Source organism: Procambarus clarkii, chromosome 41, assembly GCF_040958095.1.
Source record: "Procambarus clarkii isolate CNS0578487 chromosome 41, FALCON_Pclarkii_2.0, whole genome shotgun sequence".
NCBI lineage: Eukaryota > Metazoa > Arthropoda > Malacostraca > Decapoda > Cambaridae > Procambarus > Procambarus clarkii.
This window is the reverse complement of record NC_091190.1, coordinates 1,323,215-1,347,264: the sequence shown is the minus strand read 5'-3', so window position 1 is coordinate 1,347,264 and position 24,050 is coordinate 1,323,215. Positions and strand designations below refer to the sequence as shown.

The 24,050-nt window shown below is 47.6% G+C and overlaps 1 protein-coding gene across 2 annotated transcripts in view; it reads left to right on the top strand.

Annotated features, from left to right (window-relative positions):
* The first annotated feature begins 210 nt into the window (after positions 1 to 210).
* LOC138349660 (uncharacterized) overlaps positions 211 to 24,050 on the top strand; it is a 49,185-nt gene continuing 25,345 nt past the window's right edge. Inside the window, exons 1-2 of one of the 2 annotated variants that reach the window (XM_069339111.1) lie at positions 211 to 341; positions 16,380 to 16,469. In XM_069339111.1, coding sequence (XP_069195212.1) covers positions 291 to 341; positions 16,380 to 16,469 — 141 coding nt within the window. In that variant the 5' untranslated portion in view covers positions 211 to 290. Of the gene's footprint in view, positions 342 to 16,379; positions 16,470 to 18,490; positions 18,651 to 24,050 lie in introns of those variants that run through there. The other variant, XM_069339110.1, reaches the window with a different exon arrangement.

Below are 24,050 nucleotides of genomic sequence, written 5' to 3'. Positions count from 1 at the left end.
ATTATCTGTACTGTGTTAGCATTTTAGCCATTTGTTACAATAAACCCAACACAGAGTGTAACTGAGGGTATCTTTGATATTTAATTTTGTTAAATATTAAATATCAAACAATATATATATTTAAATATTGTACAATATAGCTTATAGAAGGCCTTTGTTTCATGTAATTTTAGAATTGGATATTTAACTAATCTTTCACCTGTTTTACAGAGTCAGCGAATTGCAGAAGTGAATCTCATAGAAATGCCGTTGATAGAGTAAAACGGTTGAAAAAAGCATACAAGTTTGCAATGAAGTGCATAAACATCTATGAAAAGATGCACACTCAGCAAAAAACTGAGGTACAGTATTGATTTTAAATAGTTATTAATTAATAAATTTTCTTAGATGGCTATTTTTTTTTTTTTTTTTAGGTTTTGTATATTTTGTTTTATACTTCCCTACATTATGTTTTCTGTGGGGAGCCCCTACGGCTCCCTGGAGCTTATCGGGCTAATGTATGTTATATTAGACCGGGACATTAGCTATGGAGTTCAGACCTACCAGGGACCAGCGCCAGAATCTGGCCCCTTCAGAGAGGTTTCAGGGAGCAATGGCCCCGGAAAACCTCCCTGTTGTTGGGGGTTTTCCTTATCTGCCATCGACCGGGGTTAGGCACCCAGAAAGGTAGGCATAACAAAACAAACCCCACATGGTAAGAAACTAAAACAAAAAATCCAAACAGAGAGATAGAAACAATCCCAAGGAAACAAGCAAACATCACACTTTACTGGTGCGCCGATTGTCCGCGCTGCCCTCCTTGCCCCAAGAGTAGGAGCCCCAGACCTCACCGTGCCAGCTGCCTAGCACCAGTTCATAAGCTAATGTCAGACAGGACAGACGCTTCTCTGGCCTTAGTTTCCTAGGCGGTGTTTGCCTTTATGGCGTTTACTGCCGTGTGTTGTGTTGTGCGGTGGCCAGGTGTACCAGGGCTGCATGCACTTAGGGGCTTCCTTCCCTAAGCGCCCTGTGAGTACTGCCCCTGCGTGACAGGGTTATCTTCCCTGGGGCATTCGGGAACCATTCCCGTAAAGGTTCTTGCTGCTCGGCTTTTGCCTCACCCTTGGGGCCAGCTGGGGCTTGGGGCCCTTGTTTGGCCATGGGTAGGGACTGGTATTTGCTTACTGGGTAGGGACTGGGTGCTTACAATGTCCAAAGAGAGTTCACTGACTGGTGGAAAACTTTCCCATTTTATCACGGAATATAATTAATGATTCCCTCATATGACAAGTTCGATCACACAAGTGGACCACATAAGTGGACCACACAAGTGGACCACACAAGTGGACCACACATGTGGACCACAAGTGGTCCACAAGCTTACGATGTGGGGACAGAGGTCACAGAGTGGTGGAAAACTTTCTCATTCTATCACAGATTGCAGTTAATAATTCCTTCTTAAGACAAGTTGGATCACACAAGTGGACCACACAACAAGTGAACCATATGAACCAAACACCAGCCAGAGTGGTCCACACAAGTGAACGACTGAGTTTTCAGTATTTTCATTCACTGATTTCTGGCACACGTATCTTTGTACATTAATTTAAAGGCTGAAGCGTGATTACCTAGCTACATGTGGTAAAATCTCCTTATAGACATTTTCTGTGATGAAACAAGATGAGTGAGAGTGGACAGATAAGAGAATACTGTATTGTAAACCTCACTTTACAGTGAGGTTTCACTCGCTTTCATCTGTGTCGTCATAGTTCAGTGACTCATGACTTTAAAAGTTTCAGATTAATAAATCATTTCTAAAACCAGTGTTTTAATAGCTTTTCATTATTCTAATTAAACTAAACTAAATAAAACTGAAAATGTACTGTAATATGATAGACATCTGCTCTTTGAGAAATTACAGTATGTTATTGGAACAACTCCAGCGTGAGTGGACAGGTCTAATCCCTGTACACACGGCACCATGCGTTTTTCGTTCAATTTTGTCACCACAGTTCAGTGACTACAGCCTCGAAATAATTCTCTAATCTCAATACTCTGCAGATTCATGCAATGTTAAATGGGATTCTTGTAATGTTATTTGTCTATTTGTACTCACTGCATTTGTGCGCCCCTTGAGGGACTTGAAGTAGAGGGGGGTAGAAATAGCCTAAGCTACTCTATCCCTTTGAGATGTATTTATTGCTTATCTCAATAAACATACTTGAACTTGAACTTGAATCTGCAGATTCAACTCCATCCTCATTATCTCAATCATAGCATTTCTTGAGCATCCTAAGATAATTCTCATGGCTTCATTTTGTACCTTCTCCAACTTGCCCATCCTACCTTTACCAAAACAAGAAATGACAGGTGCAGCATAATCAATAAGAGATCTCACAGTACTCAAGTATATCATTCGTAGCACAGGGACTCCCACTCCCTTTTCACAGCATGCTAAGGCCTTCATATTTACAGTGGGGCTCGGTCAGTCAATATGATTCCTTTGACATCACTCAACTTATGTATTCTGCTCTCGTATTGACAATTTGAATGATATCAAGAATATTTTGAATATCTTCTGACATAGATGGTGCTGTAGTTGATTGTTGTTCATGACCTGTCCAGTGGGTCGAGACTGGTCTCATTAGCATCTCTCAGATTAGTGGGAAGAAATTCTTGCTGCAAGAATGTGTATTCTCAGAGCTAACTAGGGTAACTAAAATACTAATTTCCTAAATAAATACTTTAATTGCAAATATTTGAAAATATATGGTATGTTTCAGAATTTCTGATGATATAGAACATATTGTGGTTTATAATTAAGTTCATAATATTTTTCATTTTTGTTCTTTATTATGCACCCCATACCCATCCCGTGGGCGGTGGTGTAAAGGGTTAGGGAGGCACATAATCGATTCAGGAACTGAACTCTCTAGTTCGTTTAGCTAAGCAAGTAACAATCTTTTGACAATCTTTAGATAAATAACAATCTTCACAATTATTAATGTTATATATACATGTACATATAATCATACATGTACATATATATACATATGCGGAAAATCCAGAGAAATGAAATATGGAATTTTCCGCATACATTCCGCATACATTTTCCATATACATTCACATACATATTCAATCACTCACACAAATACACACATCAATAATCTTTGTATCACAAGTGATTCAACAAGAGGCTCACAAGTCACTATACTAGGCACTGTACATCTACCTTGGTTACCTTGAGGTTACCTTGAGGTGCTTCCGGGGCTTAGCGTCCCTGCAGCCCGGTCGTCGACCAGGCCTCCTGGTTGCTGGACTGGTCAACCAGGCTGTTGGACGCGGCTGCTCGCAGCCTGACGTATGAGTCACAGCCTGGTTGATCAGGTATCTTTTGGAGGTGCTATGGTGAGTCGTCCAATTACTAGTCTTGCTCTACACCCACCCAACTGGGCGGCAGCTTAACAGTCAAGTGCTCTACACCCACCCAACTGGGCGGCAGCTTAACAGTCATGTGCCCTACACCCACCCAACTGGGCGGCAGCTTAACAGTCATGTGCTCTACACCCACCCAACTGGGCGGCAACTTAACAGTCATGTGCTCTACACCCACCCAACTGGGCGGCAGCTTAACAGTCATGTGCTCTACACCCACCCAACTGGGCGGCAGCTTTACAGTCATGTGCTGCACACCCACCCAACTGGGCGGAAGCTTTACAATCATGTGCTCTACACCCACCCAACTGGGCGGCAGCTTTACAATCATTTGCAGGAATTACTTATAGTAAGCAAATTTTAGATACTTCGCTAAGATTTCGGGCAGCACATCATTATAAATGAAGTACTTACACTTCTTGGACACCAATGATGGTGTTATCTCTGAATTACGCGATTTTTATTAAATTCCAGTACTGTATATAATGACGCAAAGTATGCGAATAGTTCTGCAATAGTGATCCTATCCTGCGTCATAATTTACATACATATCTACTTCTGTTTTGTGTATTAAAATTACTACATTTTTGTTAATTTCTTTCTGTAAATGATGATGATGATAAATTTCAATAAATGTAAGTAAGAACAAAAGAACGGAAACTGGTTGCGTAAATGGAAATAGTTGGGTACATTTCCTTTCACCTAATGCGACTATTCATGTGTCCGGACACTGGTGATGGTGTGGTATTGGCTATTTATTTGACCATATCTTTGCTTTCATTTAAGATGTTTTCCTTGAAATGTATTTACATTATCGTCTACATATGTCTTTATTCTGAAATAAAGACCTTTGATGTTACTTTACATATATGTACATTAATTATAAAATTGATTGGCGTGTGTGCAGGCCTTCACACTCCCTGAGCGAGCCATCAAGTAACTATAAAAAGGCATATATCTTCACTTTCACTTCAGTTATATTTATACCAAAGTACAGTGGTACCTCGCATAACGAATTTAATCCGTTCCATGTTCGTCATGTGAAACGGACGTCATACAAAACGAGTGTCCCCCATGTAACCAGTGTGATGCACTGTGTTTATTGTGAAATTTCCCCAGTGTGCATGACATCAAATGTTCCCCAAAATATAATTTTTCTTTGTAAAATGATAAATTACCGTCCCTGAACATGTCTATGTAAAAATAATTACCAAATTCCACTTACTTTGGCTGTGAGGGCGTGGACAAGGTGTGCTGTGACGTCATCAGGGGCTGGTCGCCGGTGTGTGAAGCTCCCAGACACGGTCGCGCAGGCCATTCAAGCACCGCGTATTGCCACAAATATATTTTCAAATATTTTTTCTATGCATTTCCCATGCGGTTTTATTTGTTTCTTTTATCGTATATGATGCATATTTGTGACCTTTACAATATGTATACAGTAGAATGTTCATAATTTTCCATGAAACTGTGATACATGTGTCAGTAATGTGTCCACAATAAATGTTTATTGTCACAATATTACGTGGTAAAAATTCACTAATATTACAATATGTACAGTTTCACATACTATTTACACAGTAACACACTGTATTACACACTCAGTACTTTGGAGGTGCATAATAGTCAACGAAGTAGTCCATGGTACACAGCGCGACTTTGCTCTCCTTGCACCAGCTACAGATAGATTTTTGCTTCCTGTTTCATCGTTATGTGTGCTTGCAAATAACGCACTCGCGTGCACTCTTGGCTTTAGTACTTGTAGGTGGTATGTAGCCAAGCTTGTAAAGCATAAAGTAGTATTGAAACGATTATAGGAAAAGCTCAATTTGTAAGGTAGTCTTGAAAAGATCGCTTTGTAAGGTCCCACACAGGAAGAGATTCAGCTAGCCTCAAAGAGTGTCCATCAGTCAGGAAGAGATTCAGCTAGCCTCAAAGAGTGTCCATCAGTCAGGAAAAGATTCAGGTATTCTTGAAAATATCAATGAACACCACCACCATGGAAGCCGCTAACACTGTTAATCTATGCTACTTGTATCAGATGCATCATCACTGAACGCAGAAAACGATTCATCTATGTATCATCTATATACATTAGAGATGGCAAGGGTGGGGCTCAGAGCTACACCTGGATACGCTTGCTGTATCATCCTCATAGGTGCTGTATCACTGGCATCCGACCGTTGTGTTAAGCCCTTATTGCGCCTAGCTTCACCAATGTTATGACCCTTATGTTCTTCAAACAAAAGGGTCTGAATTGCACCGACTGAGCACAGTCTTTCAACACCGTGTGGGACAGGTGTTTGAGAGCCAGAGGCACGTGTGCCACAAATGGTTGCTCACGCAGTACTAACCCAGCCAGCAGCCCTTGTCTTTCATATTCGTTATAGCAAAAGGTTCGTTCAGTGTTTGTTGGGTAGGCTGCTCCATTATGACAATCTTTCTTTGTTTCAAATGTGTTCCATTTGTTTTGTATTTGTCACTTACGTCTCAATAATGGAGCAGCCTACCCGACAAACACTGAACGAACCTTTATGACATTTATCCATTTTTCAAATTGTTTCAACAGTTCCTTTATTTTTCGTTTTTATTTTTTTTTAACAAACATGGAGCAGCCGACCTGTAGACCACCGAACGAACGTTTTTGACATTTGTACTGGTTTTCAAAATTCTTCATTTTTTTATTATTTACGTTTTTTGTATGTAAGAAACATGGAGCAGCCTACCTGCCGACCACCGAACGAACCTTTTGCTATAAGACAAATGAAAAATAAATATTGAACACATTTGAAGAAAGGAAAATGTCATAATGTTTTATTCAGTGTATGTAAGGTAGGCTTCTCCATTATTGAGACGCAAATGACAAATAAAAAACAAATGGAACACATTTGAAACAAAGAAAGATTGTTATAATGGAGCAGCCTACCTGCCGAACACCGAACGAACTTTTTTGACATTTGTTGTATATCAGACATTTCATTTCTTTTTTCCTACAAAAACGTCAATGCTTTGCAACATCTCAGCAGTCACCCTTTTATATCCCAGCATCATTAGCATCTTTAAACAAGAACAACATAATTTATGTGCATCGTCGGAGGCGTCTAAGAATGTGCAAGAAGCAGCGCGACCCCACCATGTGGTGTTGACGTTACTCAAACCAGCGTTCGTCATATGGGACGATTTGACGTCGATCGGGACGTTCGTTACCCAAAATATTCGTCTTTTGGGGCAATCGTTATGCGAGGTACCACTGTATTAACATGCAGCTTATATGTCTTTCTGATGACATAAAAAACTTCATTTTTTTCAATATCTAGATTAAATTAACATTGATCTTCAAAAGGTCATAGTTCCCATCGAAAGGGAGAGCGTCGGCCAAGAAGCCTTGTTTAAAATATGAATATTTTTCGTCTCTAATAAGGTATAATCTCTGTGATGCATTAACACAAACTATTTTATCTCTGCCTTCTGATAACATATACAAATATAATCTTTATTTGTGAATATTTGTTAATTAAGCAATATATCAGAGAGCATGAAGGGTTCGGGGTTCTATGAACGAAAAGGACATGAGTAGTTTAAATAGCGAACGCATACCAGCGAATAACGCTAGGATCTATATAACAAATTTATTATCATGTGGAATTGATTTAACTTCCAGACACTTTTTTTTAATAAATATTAAATATTTTGTGGCTGTTTATGAAAAATATTATTATAAATACACATTCTACTTGTTAATATTACCAATTAAATTTGCGACAATTTGAGCCATGTAATACGACGACTGGATCACTGTGTACAGGAGGCTGATATGGCAGCAAACACTCTCCAGGCGACCATATATCTTGGATAAGTCGCTCCACAAAATTGTCGCTTGGACCGTCGACTTCCTATGGCGTCACCTCTCACATATTTACGTCTCATTTCGTTATGAAATTAGATTATTTCAGAGTAAAAATAGGTTTGATCATGTTCTACGTATAGCACCAACATTATAGTAAGTAAATATACCATATTTCTTCATTACTTACGTAATGCTAGGAGGATTTGGGGTCTTTTGGGCCGATTTGGGTCGATTTGGGTAATTCTATGGACCCGCCACAACCCTCCCTCCCACAGCCTTACTCCTCCCTCCATGGAGCACAGCGCTAAATATCACCACAATCTTGCTATTATCAGAATCCTGGTCAGTTTTATCACAGTCAGGGGGCTTCAGTAATACTATCACTGCTAAATAATAGCAGTATCATTTATATTATGGTATTTGTAGGCGATGCTGTGGTCACAAGCTGAACAGCGGTGCTGTGAGCTCGTGCTGCGTGCGCCAGCCTTGGTAGCTTGCTCAATACTGACGTTGTAACACCCAAGAATGTTAGCCTGGATTTTTTTTCTAGGTGGCATCTGGCAACTATCGGTCATGGCTGTACTATAGCTGCCCCTATCCCAGGCGGGGGGTTTAAATTATAGCGCTAGACACGAAATCATATATAAATGATGTGCGTGGTTTCGGTTTTGTCACTGATATCATATATATGATATGCACGGTTTGAGGGTTAATATCTAACATATTCAGAGATTTGAGTAGGGGTACCGAGTGATGTCTGGAACCAGAGTTGGATATTGTCCTAATGGCAGCTTTGTGTTGAGTAATTAGAGGACGTAAATGATTTTGGGTAGTAGAATCCCAAGCACAAATATCATAGTTGAGATATGGATAGATGAGGGAGTAATAGAGCATCACCAGGGTAGGGCGGAGTACATAATATCTGATCTTAGAAAGAATGCCAACAGTTTTTGAAACTTTTTTTGATATATTTAGAATGTGTCCCTGGAAATTCAGCTTGTGGTCAATGAAAACGCCCAGGAATTTGCCATCTAATTTGTTAAAAATTTGGGTATTGTTAATTCTGAGATTTATTTGTTTAGAGGATTTATTGCCAAACAGAATATAGAAAGTTTTGTCAATGTTAAGGGTGAGTTTGTTGGCAGTTAGCCAAAGATGGACTTTATTTAGCTCAGTAATTACTGTGGCATTTAGAGCAAGGGGGTCAGGACTGGAGTAAATGAAGGTTGTGTCGTCAGCAAATAGAATTGGTTTGAGATGTTGGGAGGCATTTGGAAGGTCATTAATGTAGATGAGAAAGAGGAGAGGGCCAAGTATGCTGCCCTGAGGAACACCAATGTTGATGGGTAGGGTGGGAGAAATTGAATTATTCACAGAAAGATACTGGAGCCTGTTATTTTCATGCCTGGTGGGGGTCTGCCTAGTGTGGCTATAATTCCACTGGTAGTTTTTGGTGGCCCTCTGCTAGGCCCCCGTGATTGTACACGTCGCAGGTGTTTTCAGTGCTAACCTCTACCCTCTTGTTATTTTTGGGTTTCTTAACCAGTTAGTAGCACCTTGTCCGGAATTCCCGTAGCAGTTAGCCTACGGGCCCTGGAAACCCCTGTCTGGGCTCGGGGGACCATTGAATGTGTCTTCAGGGTTCCAACCCGTCTTGTATGGGTTTGTTGGTTGCTGTGCCCGTCTCCAGGTGATAGTCGCCACTTTTACCTCCGTCATGCTGCCTGTTGAGTCACTGACACCTTGACCCGGAGTCTTGCGAGAGAAATTCTCTGCTAGCTCTCCAGTACTCTCCTGATGTTATTACTGTTCAGAGTCAGGCAGCATCCGTGTTGCAAGCTAGATTAGGTTGCTGCAACATGCTAGGTTGGTTTCCCACTCGGATGCCCCGAGGCCGCCCCGTTTTGATTTGGTGTTGTTCGCCCCTTTCTCTCCCTGTTCCCGGCTCCGGTCCGTCTGCGGGTTTCGGGGTCAGGGCGGGGTTTAGTTGGGGCCGAGACTCGGGCGGTTTTCGGGGGCTGCCCTGTTCGGGTTGGGGGACGGAGGTTTTTGAGCCTGTTCCTCCTGCCAAGGCTTCTGGGTCTTACCAGCAACCCTTTCTTGCTGCCTTTCCCATGGACTCTTCCTTTTCTTTAAGGGCGGAGGGCTTGGAGGCCGGTTCTGCCCCAGGGCCTCTGTTGCTGGTTTCTGGGGCTGTGGGGGATGCCTGCTAGCAGTTCTGGGGCGGTTTGCCCCTGCCTGGGTTTTCTGCTTTTGGGCGGCATTTTTCGCCCATCCAGTCTACTTGCTTCCCACCTTTGCTGGCGTGTTTTCGTATCTTTAGCGTCGGTCACAGCCCTCTGTTTTGGCGGCCATTTTCGTCTGCAGGTTTCCCGGTGTGGCCACCAGGGCAGCGTTGCGGTTTGTTTGCATGCGCCTGGGTGTGCAAGCGAGCTTCTTCGGTGAGTGTTCACCTTTTTTCAGGGGTTTTATTCTCCTGTTGTCGTTTCTTTGCTTTTCTGGTGTTTTCTGCCCATTTGTTTTGGGTCTGGGCCCTTGGGTTTGGGCTCAGTGTCCCTGGCTGTTATGCTTGCTCCCACACCTTGTCCCTCGGTTTTCGGTCTGTTATGACAGTTTTCCCAGGGGGTTCTGTCTGTCTGGGGCTGTGCTTTGCCTTTCTGTGGTGTTTCTCTGCCGGCAAATGTGGTGGTTTGGGCTTCCCCCTGGTTCGATTCCGGGTTCCTTTGGGTTCTTTGGTTTCCTTCCAGAGGTTTCTTCCTCTTGGGCCCCCTTTGTGGGTTCAGGGGGCTTTGTTTCCTCGTGTGACCCGGTTCTGCCTTGTGGAGTTCCGGGGTATCCCTGGCTTGCAGACTGATCTTTTTGGGTCTTGGCACATGTTATGGTCGTGCTAGGGCTTTAAGGTTTTGTTGTCGAGGTGGGCCTTTTGATGCAGTTTTGTGCCTTCATTGCCTGGCCGGCGTGGTGCTCTCTGCCCACTGGTCGGCGGCTTGTACTTTTCTTTTAAAGTGTATGTGTGTGTGTACGCATGTACATGTGTACGCTGTGTGTGTGTGCACATGTGTATACACACGTGTGTGTGTAACATACCTTGTGTGTATGTGTATATGTATATGTATGTGTATATACATAATGTGTATGTGTACTTTTTCTTTCGGAAGGAGTTCTTTTCCCTTCTCTGTTAATGGGACGCTCGTGGAGCAGCTTGCTCTGTTGACTCTCGCATGGTCCCACTGTTAGTGGGCGCTTTTGTTTGTCTTCAGGCCTCTGGTGGCGACGGTGGATGGCTTCTCCCCCTTTGGGGGGGTTCAGAGCTGGCGGGGTGGGCTTCTTCCCCTGCGCTTCGTCATGTCATCTTAGTGGGTGCGTTGGACGTGGTCAATCCGCCCCATCCTTCTGGGGGTTCTCGTCTGCTCTTTGCAGTCATGGGCCTTTCGCATCTACGGTTCTTCTGGACTTCTTCAGTCTGCGCCATGGATTCTATGCCCTCCTCGGAGGACTGTGGTCTCCTGTCTGGCTTCTATTGGGGTCGGGTGCCTGGATGGTGGCCCTGGACCTCCAGGTCAATTCATGGCACGTTTCTCTCCAGTTTTCCGGGACTGACACAGTTGGTGGTGGGGCTTCAGGCTTGCTGCTTTTGTTGCCTTCCCTAGTTTGTAATTGGCACTTGGTGTATTTTTGTATCTTTATCGGATCTTAGTGCCCTGTCTGAGTCTGCTTGAGATTCGGTGTCTGGCCTACCTCGATGACTGGCTGGTGTGGGCTCCCAGTTGGTCCACTTGTCTGCTAGCCAGGGGTGTGGTTCTTTCAAGATTGCCCGAGTTTGGTTCCTGGTGATCTGGAGGCCATTCCATCTGTTTCCGTCCCGGGTTCGCGCCTAGGCCTTGTTTAGGGCTATTGGGCCACTCCTTGTCTTTCCCTACAGAAGTGTTACTACGGCTGTGGTCCCGCCTTCGGCTGTTCATGAGGGGAGTCCCGGGTTGCTCAGTGGTTGCTTGAGCAGTTGTGCGGGAGTCTGAACTTCGACGTGTTAGTCTGCTCGTGGGGTCGGGTTTGGCTTCGGCGTCTGTTTGGTTCCTTCGGAGACTCCCCTTCCACCTCTTGCAATCGTTGGGTTCGTTCCTCCGGGCATCTTGTGTTGGTGCTGCGTCACCAGCTTCCTCTTTGGGGTTTTCGGGGTTCCGTGCCTTGGCACCTCTCCGAGCCTTCGCTCGATGTGTTCACGGACGGGTCATCTCTTGGCTGGGGCTTTGTGACCAGTGCTCACCAGGTCAGCCAGGGATGGTGGAGTCTGTCCGTCTGTCGGGCTCACAGCACGTTCCGGAGTTCGTGGCTGTCTGGTTTGCGCTTCGGAGGGTTTGGGTCACTCGGTGCTCTTCCATTCGGATGCCTGTGAGGCGTTCACGGTCGATGCCTTTTAGCAGGACTGGTCGAGGTGGGGGTACCTGTTCCTCTTCTCCCTGTGCTTTTTGCCGTTACCTGCGTACCGTGTCTGGGGATGCGCTGTGATTGATCCGGTTCTCCTAGTTCCCTGTTTTCAGGGCTCGGGTCTCCCAGGTCATCCGCAGAGTTTTTCAGTCTTCCAGCCTGCGGTCTGTCTTTGCGCCCGTGTTGTTTAGACATTTGCAGCTTTTGCTGCAGTGTTGGTGACGTCTAGGGCTCATTTCGGGCGCAGGGATTTGAGGGTCGCACAGGTTCTTGGCCGCCCATTCTTTATGCGCGTCTGCTCCTGTACGTTCTTGTTGCCTTGGGTTGCAGGTTGCTTCCTGTTGTCTCGGCTTCGCTTTGCGGAGTTTGTGGTGGCCGCCTCCCGGGTTAGCTCTTTCTTTTTCCTTCTCTTTGAGTATGCAGCTCCAGGGAGCCGTAGGGGTTCCCCACAGAAAACCAGTGTTGAATGTAATGAAACGCCATTTACTGGGTGAGCCCCGGAGGCTCCCTGGCAACCCACCCTCCCACTGGTCGGCGTTTTTTTCGTGTTGGTTGAAGCTTAGCTTCCGAACTGAAGCTTGGCAGCCGGTGCGGTAGGTCCGGGGCCCCCCCTCTCCCTCTCTCGGGGCGGGGAGGGCTGCGCAGACAATTGGTGCGGCAGTAAAGTGTGATGTTTGCTTGTTTCCTTGTTTCCTTGTGATTGTAGGGAGTTTTTACCTCTGTTCGGTTTTTTGTTTTAGTGTTTTATCATGTGGGGTTTGTTTTGTTATGCCTACCTTTCTGGGTGCCTAACCCCAGTCGATGGCAGATAAGGCAAACCCCAACCACAAAGGGGTTTTCCAGGGCCATTGCTTCCTGAAACCTCTATGATGGGGCCAGGTTCTGGCGCTGGTCCCTGGTAGGTCTGAACTCCTTAGCTAATGTCCCGGTCTAATATAACATACATTAGCCCGATAAGCTCCAGGGAGCCTCCGGGGCTTGCCCAGAAAATGGCGTTTCATTACATTCAATGCTGGGTTTTTTTTTAAATCGTGGGCCAAATTCCCGGGTGTGAGGGCCTCAGTATTGAGTGAGCCACCAAGCCTGACTCACACAGCATGAGCTCACATCACTGCTGTTCAGCTTGTGACTACAGCATCGCCAAAAAATGCCATAATATATATGTTCATGCTATTATTTAGTGATGATAGTATTACAGAAGACCCCTGACTGTGATAAAAATGACCAAGATTCTGATAATAGCAGGATTGTTGTGATAATTAGCGCTGTAGTGGGAGGAGTAATTTTGGTGGGGAGGGAGGTAGTATTGTTTGCTGACTTTGTGACCACCTTTTACTGTCTGTACTCACTATACCAGCTTTGTTGTTGACTATGGTGAACATAACATGCAGATACTTATATATATAACGTCTGTATATAGTGAATAAAAGCAAAAACAGTATTGTGGGAGGAGAATGGTGGTGAGTCAGGTGAGGTGAGGGAGTGTGGAAGTGGCAGCCAGTGGTGGGCTGCCACTGCCACACAGCATACCAACTTAGTGGTTTGTTATGGTGAACACGAATGTAGATACTTATATATAAAGTGTATATACAGTGTAAAAACAGCAAAAGGAGTGTGGGGGAGAAGCCATTTTGGTGATGGGTGTGGCAACATCTGCATGATTTGTCATGTTGGTAGGGGTGGCCACAATGCTCTTTGGGCACTGTATCGGCTTAGTTGAACAGTTATGGTGAACAAAACATATAGATACTTACAGACCAGACAAGGTATCACCATGGATACTAAAAGAGGCAATGCTGGCCCTCAGCATGCCTCTGGCAAGGATCTTTAATGAATCACTTATGTCAGGAGAATTGCCCAATTGCTGGAAGAGGGCAAATGTTGTACCGATTTTCAAGAGAGGTGATAGGGAAGAGGCACTTAACTATAGACCTGTATCACTGACAAGCAGCCCATGTAAAATACTTGAAAGAATAATTAGGCTAAGACTGGTTGCACACCTAGAGAACATTAGCTTTGTAAACAAACATCAACATGGGTTCTGGAAAGGGAAATCTTGCCTAACAAACCTTTTGGAATTCTATGATAAAATAATAAGGATAAGGCAGGACAGAGAAGGTTTGGCAAATCCACAAGGGCCATGAGGAGAGTTCGAACCTACGTCCGAGAGGATCCCAGATGCTTCCTTAATTGACTGAGCTATAACATGGGTTAAAAGAATTGCAACCGGGAAATCATACTGATTTACCAACTGTTTCTGCAGTCTCTCCGAGACACAAACCAGGGTTTTACGCAATTCCCCTATGCGTCTCAAGAGTCCTAGCTATGTCAATAGGCTGTTCTACCTCTTCGCCTTTACTTCATTACTCACAGAAATCACAATAGCGTGATGCATCAAATGAACAAATCCACAAGGGTTTGGATGTAGGTTCAAACCCTCGTCACGGCCCTTGTGGATTTGTTCATTTGATGCATCACGCTATTGTGATTTATGTGTGTAAGGTTGGGCAGACTGCATATTTCTAGACTGCCAAAAAGCCTTTGACACAGTACCCCACATGAGACTGCTATTCAAACTTGAGAAGCAGGCAGGAGTGAGCAGAAAGGCCCTAGCATGGGTAAGGAACTAAATAACAGGAAGAAGCCAGAGAGTTACGGTAAGGGGTGAGAAGTCGGACTGGCGAACAGTAACGAGTGGAGTACCTCAAGGATTGGTGCTGGGACCAATTCTATTTCTAATATACGTTAACGACACGTTTACAGGAGTAGAATCCTACATGTTGATGCTCGCAGATGACTCAAAGTTGATGAGAAGAGTTGTGATAGATGAGGATTGTAGAATCCTCCAAGAGGACTTAAATAGGTTGCAGAGATGGTCAGAGAAATGGCTACTGGAGTTCATCACGAGCAAATGTAAAGTTGTGGAAATGGGACTAGGTGATAGGAGACCAAAGGGACAATACATAATGAAGGGGAACTGCCGATCTGTGACGATGTGAGAAAGAGACCTGGGTGTGGATGTAACACCTAATCTAACTTTTGAGGCACATATAAATAGGATATCGACAGCAGCGTACTCTACACTGGCAAAAGTTAGAACATCATTCAGAAACATGAGTAAGGGAGCCGGTCGGCCAAGCGGACAGCACGCTGGACTTGTGATCCTGTGGTCCTGGGTTCGATCCCAGGCGCCGGCGAGAAACAATGGGCAAGTTTCTTTCACCCTATGCCCCTGTTACCTAGCAGTAAAATAGGTACCTGGGTGTTAGTCAGCTGTCACGGGCTGCTTCCTGGGGGTGGAGGCCTGGTCGAGGACCGGGCCGCGGTCCTCGAGGAGGCATTTAGGACATTTTATACTACCTACGTGAGGCCAGTCTTAGAGTATGCCGCCCAATCATGGAGTCTCCACCTGAAGAAACAAATAAGGACACGGGAAAAGGTTCAGAAGTTTACAACAAGACCCGTCCCAGCGTTATGAGGGATGGGGTATGAAGAGCGTCTGAAGGAACGGATTGACAGAGTGGACATAGATGAAATGTTCACACGGAATAGTAACAGAAGGAGGGGACATGGGTGGAAGCTAGAAACTCAGATGAGTCACATAGATGTTAGGAAGTTTTCTTTTAGCATGAAAGTAGTGGAAAAATGGAATGCACTTAAGGAGCAGGTTGTGGAAGCAAATTCTATTCATAATTGTATAACAAGGTATGATAGGGAAATAGGACCAGTCATTGCTGTAAACAACCGATGGCTCGAAAGGCGGGATCCAAGAGTCAATGCTCAATCTTACAGACACAAATAGGTGAGTACACACACAGTATATATAATATAACATTCGTTGGAAACAATCCAGAGACTTCAGGTCTATCATGTGCGATGGGTTGTTGTATCGCAGCTATACTGAAAAAGATGGTATGGCTCTTCCTGACACAAATAAAAAAAATGCTGCTATTGGCCTTGCAGTGTGTAAGTCGCAGGTGGAAACAAATGAAAATCATCAAATAAATAATTAAGCAATTTACTGAAATATTAATGAACATAAATGCCCCTGAAAATACTTGGCTATCATGTAATGCAAAGGTGTACAAGTTAATATGACATTAATACAAAAATAAACTATAAGCAATGAATACAAATCATGAATACATATACTAGTGTAGTGAAGACAGCTACCATACCACCATGGCATCAGTCACACGACATTGGCTGAAGGCGGACGACGGGTGAGAGACACGAAGATGATCCTGGAGCACTAAGGGAGAGACGGGCTCTCCAGGGAGGCAGCGCCCTTTATTTAGTCCGGTGGTGATGACTCATCCAGTGCCAATGCGAGGTGGACATCTGGTCAACTAGCAAACTGCTCGTTGTGGCTGGCGATGCCTTTGTGTTGAGCTGCACCACTGCCAGTTGAAGGCAGCTAACTGCTTGTTTGTGGGGCAAACTACCGGTTAGCAGAGGCGCCCGGCTTGCCTCTGAATGGTACCAGGCCGTGACAGGCCCTGGAGGGTATGGAGATGTGGCAGGACTGATGACTCATCTGGGCTGGTGTAGATCTATACTTCCAGTGAAGAGGCATTGAAGGTGAGAGGAAAAGGCGGTTTCACTGCTATGCAGGGGATTAATGTGACACATGTTACCCAGTTGTTTCCCTATAAATCAAAAACTAATACAAGTTCTTCTTGGTTCTTTTCAGTTAAAAGAACTTGAAATGCAGCTCACAAGAAAAGAGCAGGAGCTGCTGGAGGAGAGAAAAAAGATTATCAAGTTAGAAAACAAGCTGAAGGTTTGTTCTTTCTAAATATTTAATGATATTATTTTACTGTACTGTACTATATATTTTACTGTAAATAGTTTTTCTGGGGAGAATTCTCCCTTCAGCTCCCCGGAGCTATCCAGGCTGATATGCTAATATTACAGTTAGTGTGAATGGAGTTTTTAGACCTACCCGGGACCACGAGCCAGGACCTGGTCCCCTCAGAGAGACACGAGAAGCAATGGCCTATAGAATTGCACATGTGATTTGGAGCATTCTATGTCTACCATCGACTGGGTCAGGCACCCAGAACTGTAAGCACCATAAAACAAACCCCTATTCTGATTAAAACTACTACTGAAAGCTAAACGAATGGAGAGAACTCCTTAAGTGAAAACGAGCAAACGAGCATGGCATCCCACATGCCTCACCGCTTGTCTGTGCAGCTCCTCCCTCCCCGAGAGGGAAAAGGGGGATCCCCAGATCCCTCACGCCGGCTACCCACACCTCAATTCGAGGCTGAATGTAAAAAGAACTCGATAAAAACCGCTGACCGGAGGTAGGGAGGGTTTCCGGGAAGCCTCCGGGTCTCGCCCAGAAAATGGCATTTCATCACATTCAACGCTGGTTTTCTGGGGGGAGCCCCTTTGGCTTCCCGAAGATACTTACCAAAGGATTAAAACAAGAGGGCCTTACCCAGGAGGCAGTCATCGCTCGCACCTCAACTCGAAGTCGAGACAACTGGCTGCAACTCCCAACCCAATGCGACACAGGCCCGACTAGGCCCCGGAACATTGACAAGGTAGAGAGTGGCCAGAACTCTGTTCGACCTCCAAAAACCCCATGCCTGAATATCAGCCCAAGACATGTTGCCGAAGACAGCAGTCAGCGCACCAAACTTACGCACGCCATGGGCACGAGGATAGACCACAGGCTTGCTGGACTGAATAACCCTGTGGACGACCTGGGAGACCCAAACCCTGAAACAGGGAAGAATGGAAACCGGGTCAACCCATAGCACATCCCCGGTCACGGAGGGTGTGGCGCGCAAAAAAACGGCGGAGAGCCACGACCGGACACAACACATGATGCACCCCTGGCCGATCCAACCAACTATCAACAACCCAAAGACCCCTCCTGAAAGCAGCAGTTTCATTCTTCGCCAGAAAAGGATGAGACCTCTGCGCCGGAGGAGAGCATGAAGTTCCCTGACCCAACCCCCAGAGGCCAATGCTAACAGGAAAAGAGCCTTAGAAAAACAGTCATGACATCGGCACACCTTAGCATGTGACATCATCCTCGTTTGCTTGTTTTCATTTGGGGAGTTCTGTCCACTCATTTAGCTTTCAGTGGTAGTTTTAACCAGAATAGGGGTTTGTTTTGGGGATCTTAACTTTCTGGGTGCCTGACCCGGTCGATGGCAGACATAAAATGCCCCAACTCACATCTGCAATTCTATAGGCCATTGCTCCTCGTGCCTATCTGAGGGGGGCCAGGTTCTAGCTCGTGGTCCCTGGAAGGCCTAAGAACTCCATTCACACTAACTGATGCCAAGTCTAATATATCCATATCAGCCTGGATAGCTCTGGGGAGCCTCTGGGTCTCGCCGAGAAAATGATGTTTCATTACATTCAACACTGTTTTTTCTGGGGGGAGCCCCTTCGGCTTCCCGGAGCTTAGTAGGCTCATATGTTAATGTCAGACTTTGGCATCAGTCATGTGTATGGAGTTCTATGGGCCTACTGGGGACCACGAGCCAGAACTTGGCCCCCTCAGAAGAGGCAAGGGGAGCAATGGCCTATAGAAACCCCATATGGTTGGAGGCATTCTATGTCTGCCATCAACTAGGTCAGGCACCCAGAAAGGTAAGCATCTCAAAACAAACCCCTATTCTGGTGAAAATATTGTTACCAAAAGCCAAACAAGTGGATAGAACTCCCCTAAAAGAAACGAGCAAACGATCATGACTTCACACGACGCCGTGCCGCTGTCTGTGCAACTCCCCCTCCCCCTCCGCATCAGACCCCTCACGCCGGCTATCCACCCTCAGTTCTCAGGCTGATGCTAGAGGCAGAGGTCGTGTGCTTGGCTCCAGCGTTTTTCAGTACTGTACTTAGCGTGTGGTGGCTGTCTTCCAGGGGTGCGAGAGCCAGGAGTTATTCCACGGTACTCGGGCTGCATGTGCCTAGGGTTATCGTCCCTAGGTGCCCTGTAAGTACTGCCCTTGGAGCTTGGGGCTACCTTCCACAAGTTCCTCGTGGTCTGCCTCTGCTAGGCTGTCTGACTGCTCGGTTTTTCGGCTGCCCTTTGGGTGCTTGGGGGTTTTGTCTTCCTTGTTTACCTTAGGGAAAGAGGCAGTTTGTACTGGTGGGGCACAGAGTGCTGCGCAGCTTGTTGTCACCAATCACGGTAGCCGGCTCAGTTCCTTGGGGTGCGTTGTCCTCTTGCAGGGTTTTGTTTTTCTTCTTGTTTTTGTGCCTTGTGGGGGGGTCTGCCTTACTTTGCCCTTATTGGGTCTTACCTGTGCATAGTTATTCGGTGGTGCCCCCTACTAGGTCCTCGTAAGTGTACACATCCCTGGAGTGCAGCTCTTAGATTGTTGTTTGGTGGTTTTGGGCGCCGATTAGTAGCATCCTGCATGGGCTTACTTGGGCACGAGTCCTCTTGTAGTAAGCGCTCAGGACCCCTGGGAATCCCCAAGAGGGCACGTGGGTCCAATGGATGTGTCCCCAGAGCCCCCCCCCCCTCCTCGTTCGTGTGAGTTTGAGGGTTGCTCGGTCCCCTTGACTCAGGGTGACCCTCACGGTTTTTGCCTCCGTCACGCTGCCTGTTGAGTTGGTGACACTTTCGACCCTGAGTCCTGTGAGTACTGCTGCTTACTAGTGACTCAATTTACCCAGTCCAATAATGATCTTTTGCGGGTACAGGCGGCGCAGGCGCTGCATGCACATTTTAGGTTGTTGCAACGCGCTAGGTTGGTTGCTCACCCGGATGCCCCGAGATTCCCCGTTTTGTTTATTGGGACCTGTACTTGGGGGTGGGGGTCGCTTCGACCTTGGTTCAGTCCACGCCCCCTCAGAAGTCCCCCTCTCCCCCACCCCACAGAAGGGGAGTGCGGGGGCACTCCCCTTCTGTGGTTCATTCTGGTCTTCCCCCCCCCCCCTGCTTCCAGCTCCGAAACGTCAGAGGGTTTCGGAGTCGGGGCAGGGTTTAGATGGTCTTAGAGTCTCAGGGATGCCTCTTCCGGTGTGACGACGGAGGCCTTAGTCTGATCTCCCTGCCGAAGCATCTGGGTCTGACCAGTGGGCCCCCCCCTTCTGTTTGGCTTACTCGGCTACGCCGGCCTTTTCTTTAGGGGCGAGTGCCTTAGGGGATGACTCGGCCTTTGGTTCTCAGGAGAGGGATCCTGGGGCTGGGGAGGGGCTGACTTGGGGGCCTTGGGCCCCACTGGACCCTGCCTGGTTTTTTCTACCCTCAAAGCGAGGCTTAATGTTACAAGGAGTGGGATTCTCCTTTCCCCCCTCCACATACGATTTGGATATGGTGTCTGCCCCTCCCCGGGTTCGGTTCCGTGTCCCCTCGGGTGCGTCGGTTCCGTCTTTCCCGTAGTTTTCGGCTTCCTGCATCCAACTGTCTGCAGTGCAGGCGGCCCTTGTGGCTTACCTTCTGCATGACTCGGATCACCCCTCAGTGATTTTTCGTCTTTCAGGTTTGGGACTTCGTTCTCTTTCTGGGTCGTTACGAGGTTCCAGAGTCGTCCTGGCTGGCGGACTGTCCTATCTTTGTCTTGGAGGCCTGGCATTTTTTCTGTTGTTCCTGCACGCTTGAGTGGCACGAGGTTTCTCCTGTGGTTCAGGTTTTCCTGGGGGGCGACCTTGAGCACCTCAATGAGTGCTTGTTTGCTCCTGCCCTTCCTCGGGATGTTGTTATTCTGCAGGTCCATGTGCAGGTTCCCTCCCATTCGGCTGCACAGGTAGCCGAGGATTTGCACGCCAGGGGCCTCTTGGCTTCGGCCTTGTGCTTCTTTTCCCCCTTTCGCGGTTCGCCCCATTGACGGAGCAACAAGGGGGAGGCTTGCGCTGTTCGCTCACGCCTGGTCCCACGATTTGTGGGCATTTCAGGTCATTTCCTTCGGCCCTGTGCTGGCGTTGGGTGGCCCCTCCCCCTTCCCCTTCCAGAGGTTCGGGGCTGATGGGCAGGCTTCCTCTCCTGCATTCCGACGAGTCATCTTGGAGTGGGTTCGCTTGGGCGTCGTTGAAATGACGTCATCCCTCAGGTGGGTTTCCCGTCTGTTTCCAGTCCCTGTGAGGACCTGCGGTTCATTCTGGACTTGTCCCGTCTGAACCCCTGGGTTCATTGCCCCTCCTTTCAGATGACTATGCTGTCTCAAGTTCGGCTCTTGTTGGAGCCGGGTTCTTGGATGGTGTCCTTGGACCTCCGGGATGCTTATTGGCACGTCCCTATTCATCCGGGGTTCAGGGAACCCCGGATGAAGCCGTGAACCCCGGGGTTCACGGCTTGGGTTTGTTGTGGGGCGTCACTGTTACAGCTTTCGTTGTCTCCCATTCAGGTTGAACCTGGCTCCTCGCGTGTTCACACGCCTCGTGTGAACACAGTCGTCGTGGCCCGTCTGCGTCTTTTAGGTGTTCGGATGTTGGCCTACCTCGATGACTGGCTGGTTTGGGCTCCCAGCCGGTCCAGTTGTCTGCTAGATTAGGGATTTGGTTCTCTCCCAGATCGCCGGGTTCAGGTTCTTGGTGAACTGGAGGAAGTCCCATCTGGTGCCCTCCCAGGTTCGGTCGTGGCTGGGTCTTGTGTGGGACTCTCAGACCGCTTCCTTGTCTCTTTCTCGGGAGTTTCTCCTTCTGCTGTGGCCCCGCTTGCGCCTGTTTTTGGGGGGCTCCCGGGTCACCCGGCGGTTACTCGAGGGTTTGTGCGGGAGCCTGAACTTTGCAATGTTGGTCTACCTGCTGGGTTGGGTTTGGCTTTGTTGGCTGTTCTGGTTCTTTCAGGGACGTCCCTTCCACCTCTCTCGCAATCGCAGGGTTCTACCCCCTGGGGGCTTTGCATCGGCTGCTGTGTCGTCGGCTTCCTCTTCGGGTTCTTCGGGGTTCAGTGCCTTGGCGCCTACCCGAGCCCTTGCTCGAAGTGTTCACGGATGTCTAGTCTCTCGGCTGGAGCTGTGTGACCAGTGTTCACCAGGCCGGCAAGAGGCGATGGGGTCTGTCCTTCCGTCGAGCCCACAGCACGGTGCGGGAGTTTGCGGTGATGTGGTTTGCACTTCGGTGGATTCAGGTCGCCCATGGATCGATGATCCAGCTCCATTCAGACTGCTCCCTGGTGGTCAATTGCCTGAACTGTGGGGGTTCGATGCGGTCCTTGGCTCTTTGGGGCTTGTCGCTTCGGGTGACTCGTCTGCCGAGTTCTAGGAATTTGGCTCTCCTGGCAGTTTATTTGCAGGGAGTGTCCAACGTCTTGGCCGATGGCCTGTCCCATTTCGTTCCCCCCTCTCCACTGAATGGACGGTCGACGCCGACTCCTTCCATTCGCTCTGCGGGACGTTTGGGTGCCCACAGGTGGACCTCTTTGCATCGGCGTGGTCACGGCGCCTTCCCCAGTACGTGGCGCCCTTCCCCAATTGTGAGGCCGTCGGGGTAGATGCCTTTCAGCAGGACTGGTTGAGGTGGGGGGTTCCTGTACCTCTTTCCCCCCCAGTTCAGCTGTTGCACCAGGTCTTGACTCGCTTGGAGATCTACCAGGGGAGAGTAGTCCTCTTGGCCCTGTGGTGGCCAGCCCAGCCGTGGATTCAGATGCTGCTTGCTCGGTGTCCGAACCCGGAGGTTTTCCCACAGCTCCGCCTCTTCCAACAGATTGGACCGAAACATCTCGTGGCTGGTTCGATCTTTTTCTTGAGTCTTCGCGTTTGGTGTTTTTGACTCAAGTTTATCATCATCTATATGGTGATCAGGTGGCTTCTTTGTTAGTGTCCCATCTGTGGGTTTCGTCTCACCGGCAGTACGAAGTTCCTGGCGGTCCTTCCATTTCTTCTTGCGTCTTCATCGTTGTACTTCGCTTTCTGTTAGGGTTGAGTTGTTTTTCTCTCTTGGTTGTTCCAGGACCGTCACTTTATGCCTAACACTTTTGCCTCATATCGTGCACCACTGGCGGAGCCGCTTCAGCTTGCTTTCGATATTGATGTTACTTCTGCACCGTTTCGCAAGCTGTCTCGGGCATTGTTTTTCCTCCAGCCTGCTCATGCACCGCCTGAGCCATCCTGGTCATTGGACAGAGTGCTCTCTGTCCTTTCTTCTTTTTCTTTCTTCTTTCTTCTCCTCGGTTTGTTGTGGCCCCTTCTGTTCAGGATTGTTTCTCCAAGGCTCTTTTTCTGTTGGCACTGGCCTCTGGGGGTCGGGTTGGTGAGCTTCATGCTCTCATCTGGTGCAAGAGTTTCTGCTCTTTCGGTCTTCGTGATGGTTTTGTTCGTTTGCAGCCGTCTCCTCCTTTTCTGGCAAAGAATGAGACTGCTGCTTTCCAGAGGGGTCCTTGGGTTGTGGATACTTGGTTGGTTAGGCCGGGGATGCATCATGTTTTGTGTCCGGTTGTGGCTCTTCACCGATATTTGCACGCCACAGCTACTGTGTTCGGGGACGCGCTTTGGGTTGATTCGGTTTCCCTTCTTCCCTGTTCGCGGGTGCGGGTCTCCCACGTCATCCACAGAGTTCTTAGGCCTACCAGGGACCACGAGCCAGAACCTGGCCCCTCAGAGAGGCACAAGGAGCAATGGCCTATAGAAACCCCCATGTGGTTGGAAGCATTCTATGTTTGTCATCGACCAGGTCAGGCACCCAGAAAGGTAAGCATCCCAAAACAAACCCCTATTCTGGTTAAGAAATTGCTACTGAGAGCTGAACTAGTGGACAGAACTTCTCAAACAAAAACATGCAAACGAGTATGACATCACCATGTTGCCGTGCCGTCATCTGCGCAGCTCCCCTCTCCCCAGGAGGGGGGAAAGGGGAGCCCCAGACCCCTCGTGCCAGCTACCCACAACCCCAATTCTAAGGCTGATGCGCTTGGCGGAAGTCGTGTGCTCTGGCTACTGACATTGGTTCTCAGCTCTGTACCTGTGTCGTGTGGTGGCTGTCTTCTTGGGATGCACGAGCCAGGAGTAATTTTTCAGTACTCGGGCTGAATGCATCTAGGTGCCTAGGTAAGTATGCAATTCCCAAGGTGCCGGGTAAGTACTGCCCTTGGGGCTTGGGGCCTCCTTCCACAAGTTCCATTGGTTTTGCCTCTGCTTGGTCGTTTGCTGCTCGTAGTGTGGTCGCCCTTTGTGTGCTGCTGTGTTCTGTCATCCTTGTTCACCTTAGGGTAAGAGGCAGTTTGCACTGGTGGGGAGCGCAGGGTTCTGTGCAGCTAGTTTTCACCTCTCATTGCGGCCGGCTCTGTTCCACCTGGGTACGCTGTCCTCTTGCGGGGTTTTCTTTTTCTTTTGTTTTATTGCCTGGTAGGGGGTCTGCCTTGGTTGTTGCCCCTGTTGTATATAGCATACGCTTCTCCGTTCTTTTGGTATCCCCTGCTAGGTACCTGTGAGTGTACACATCCCGGGGG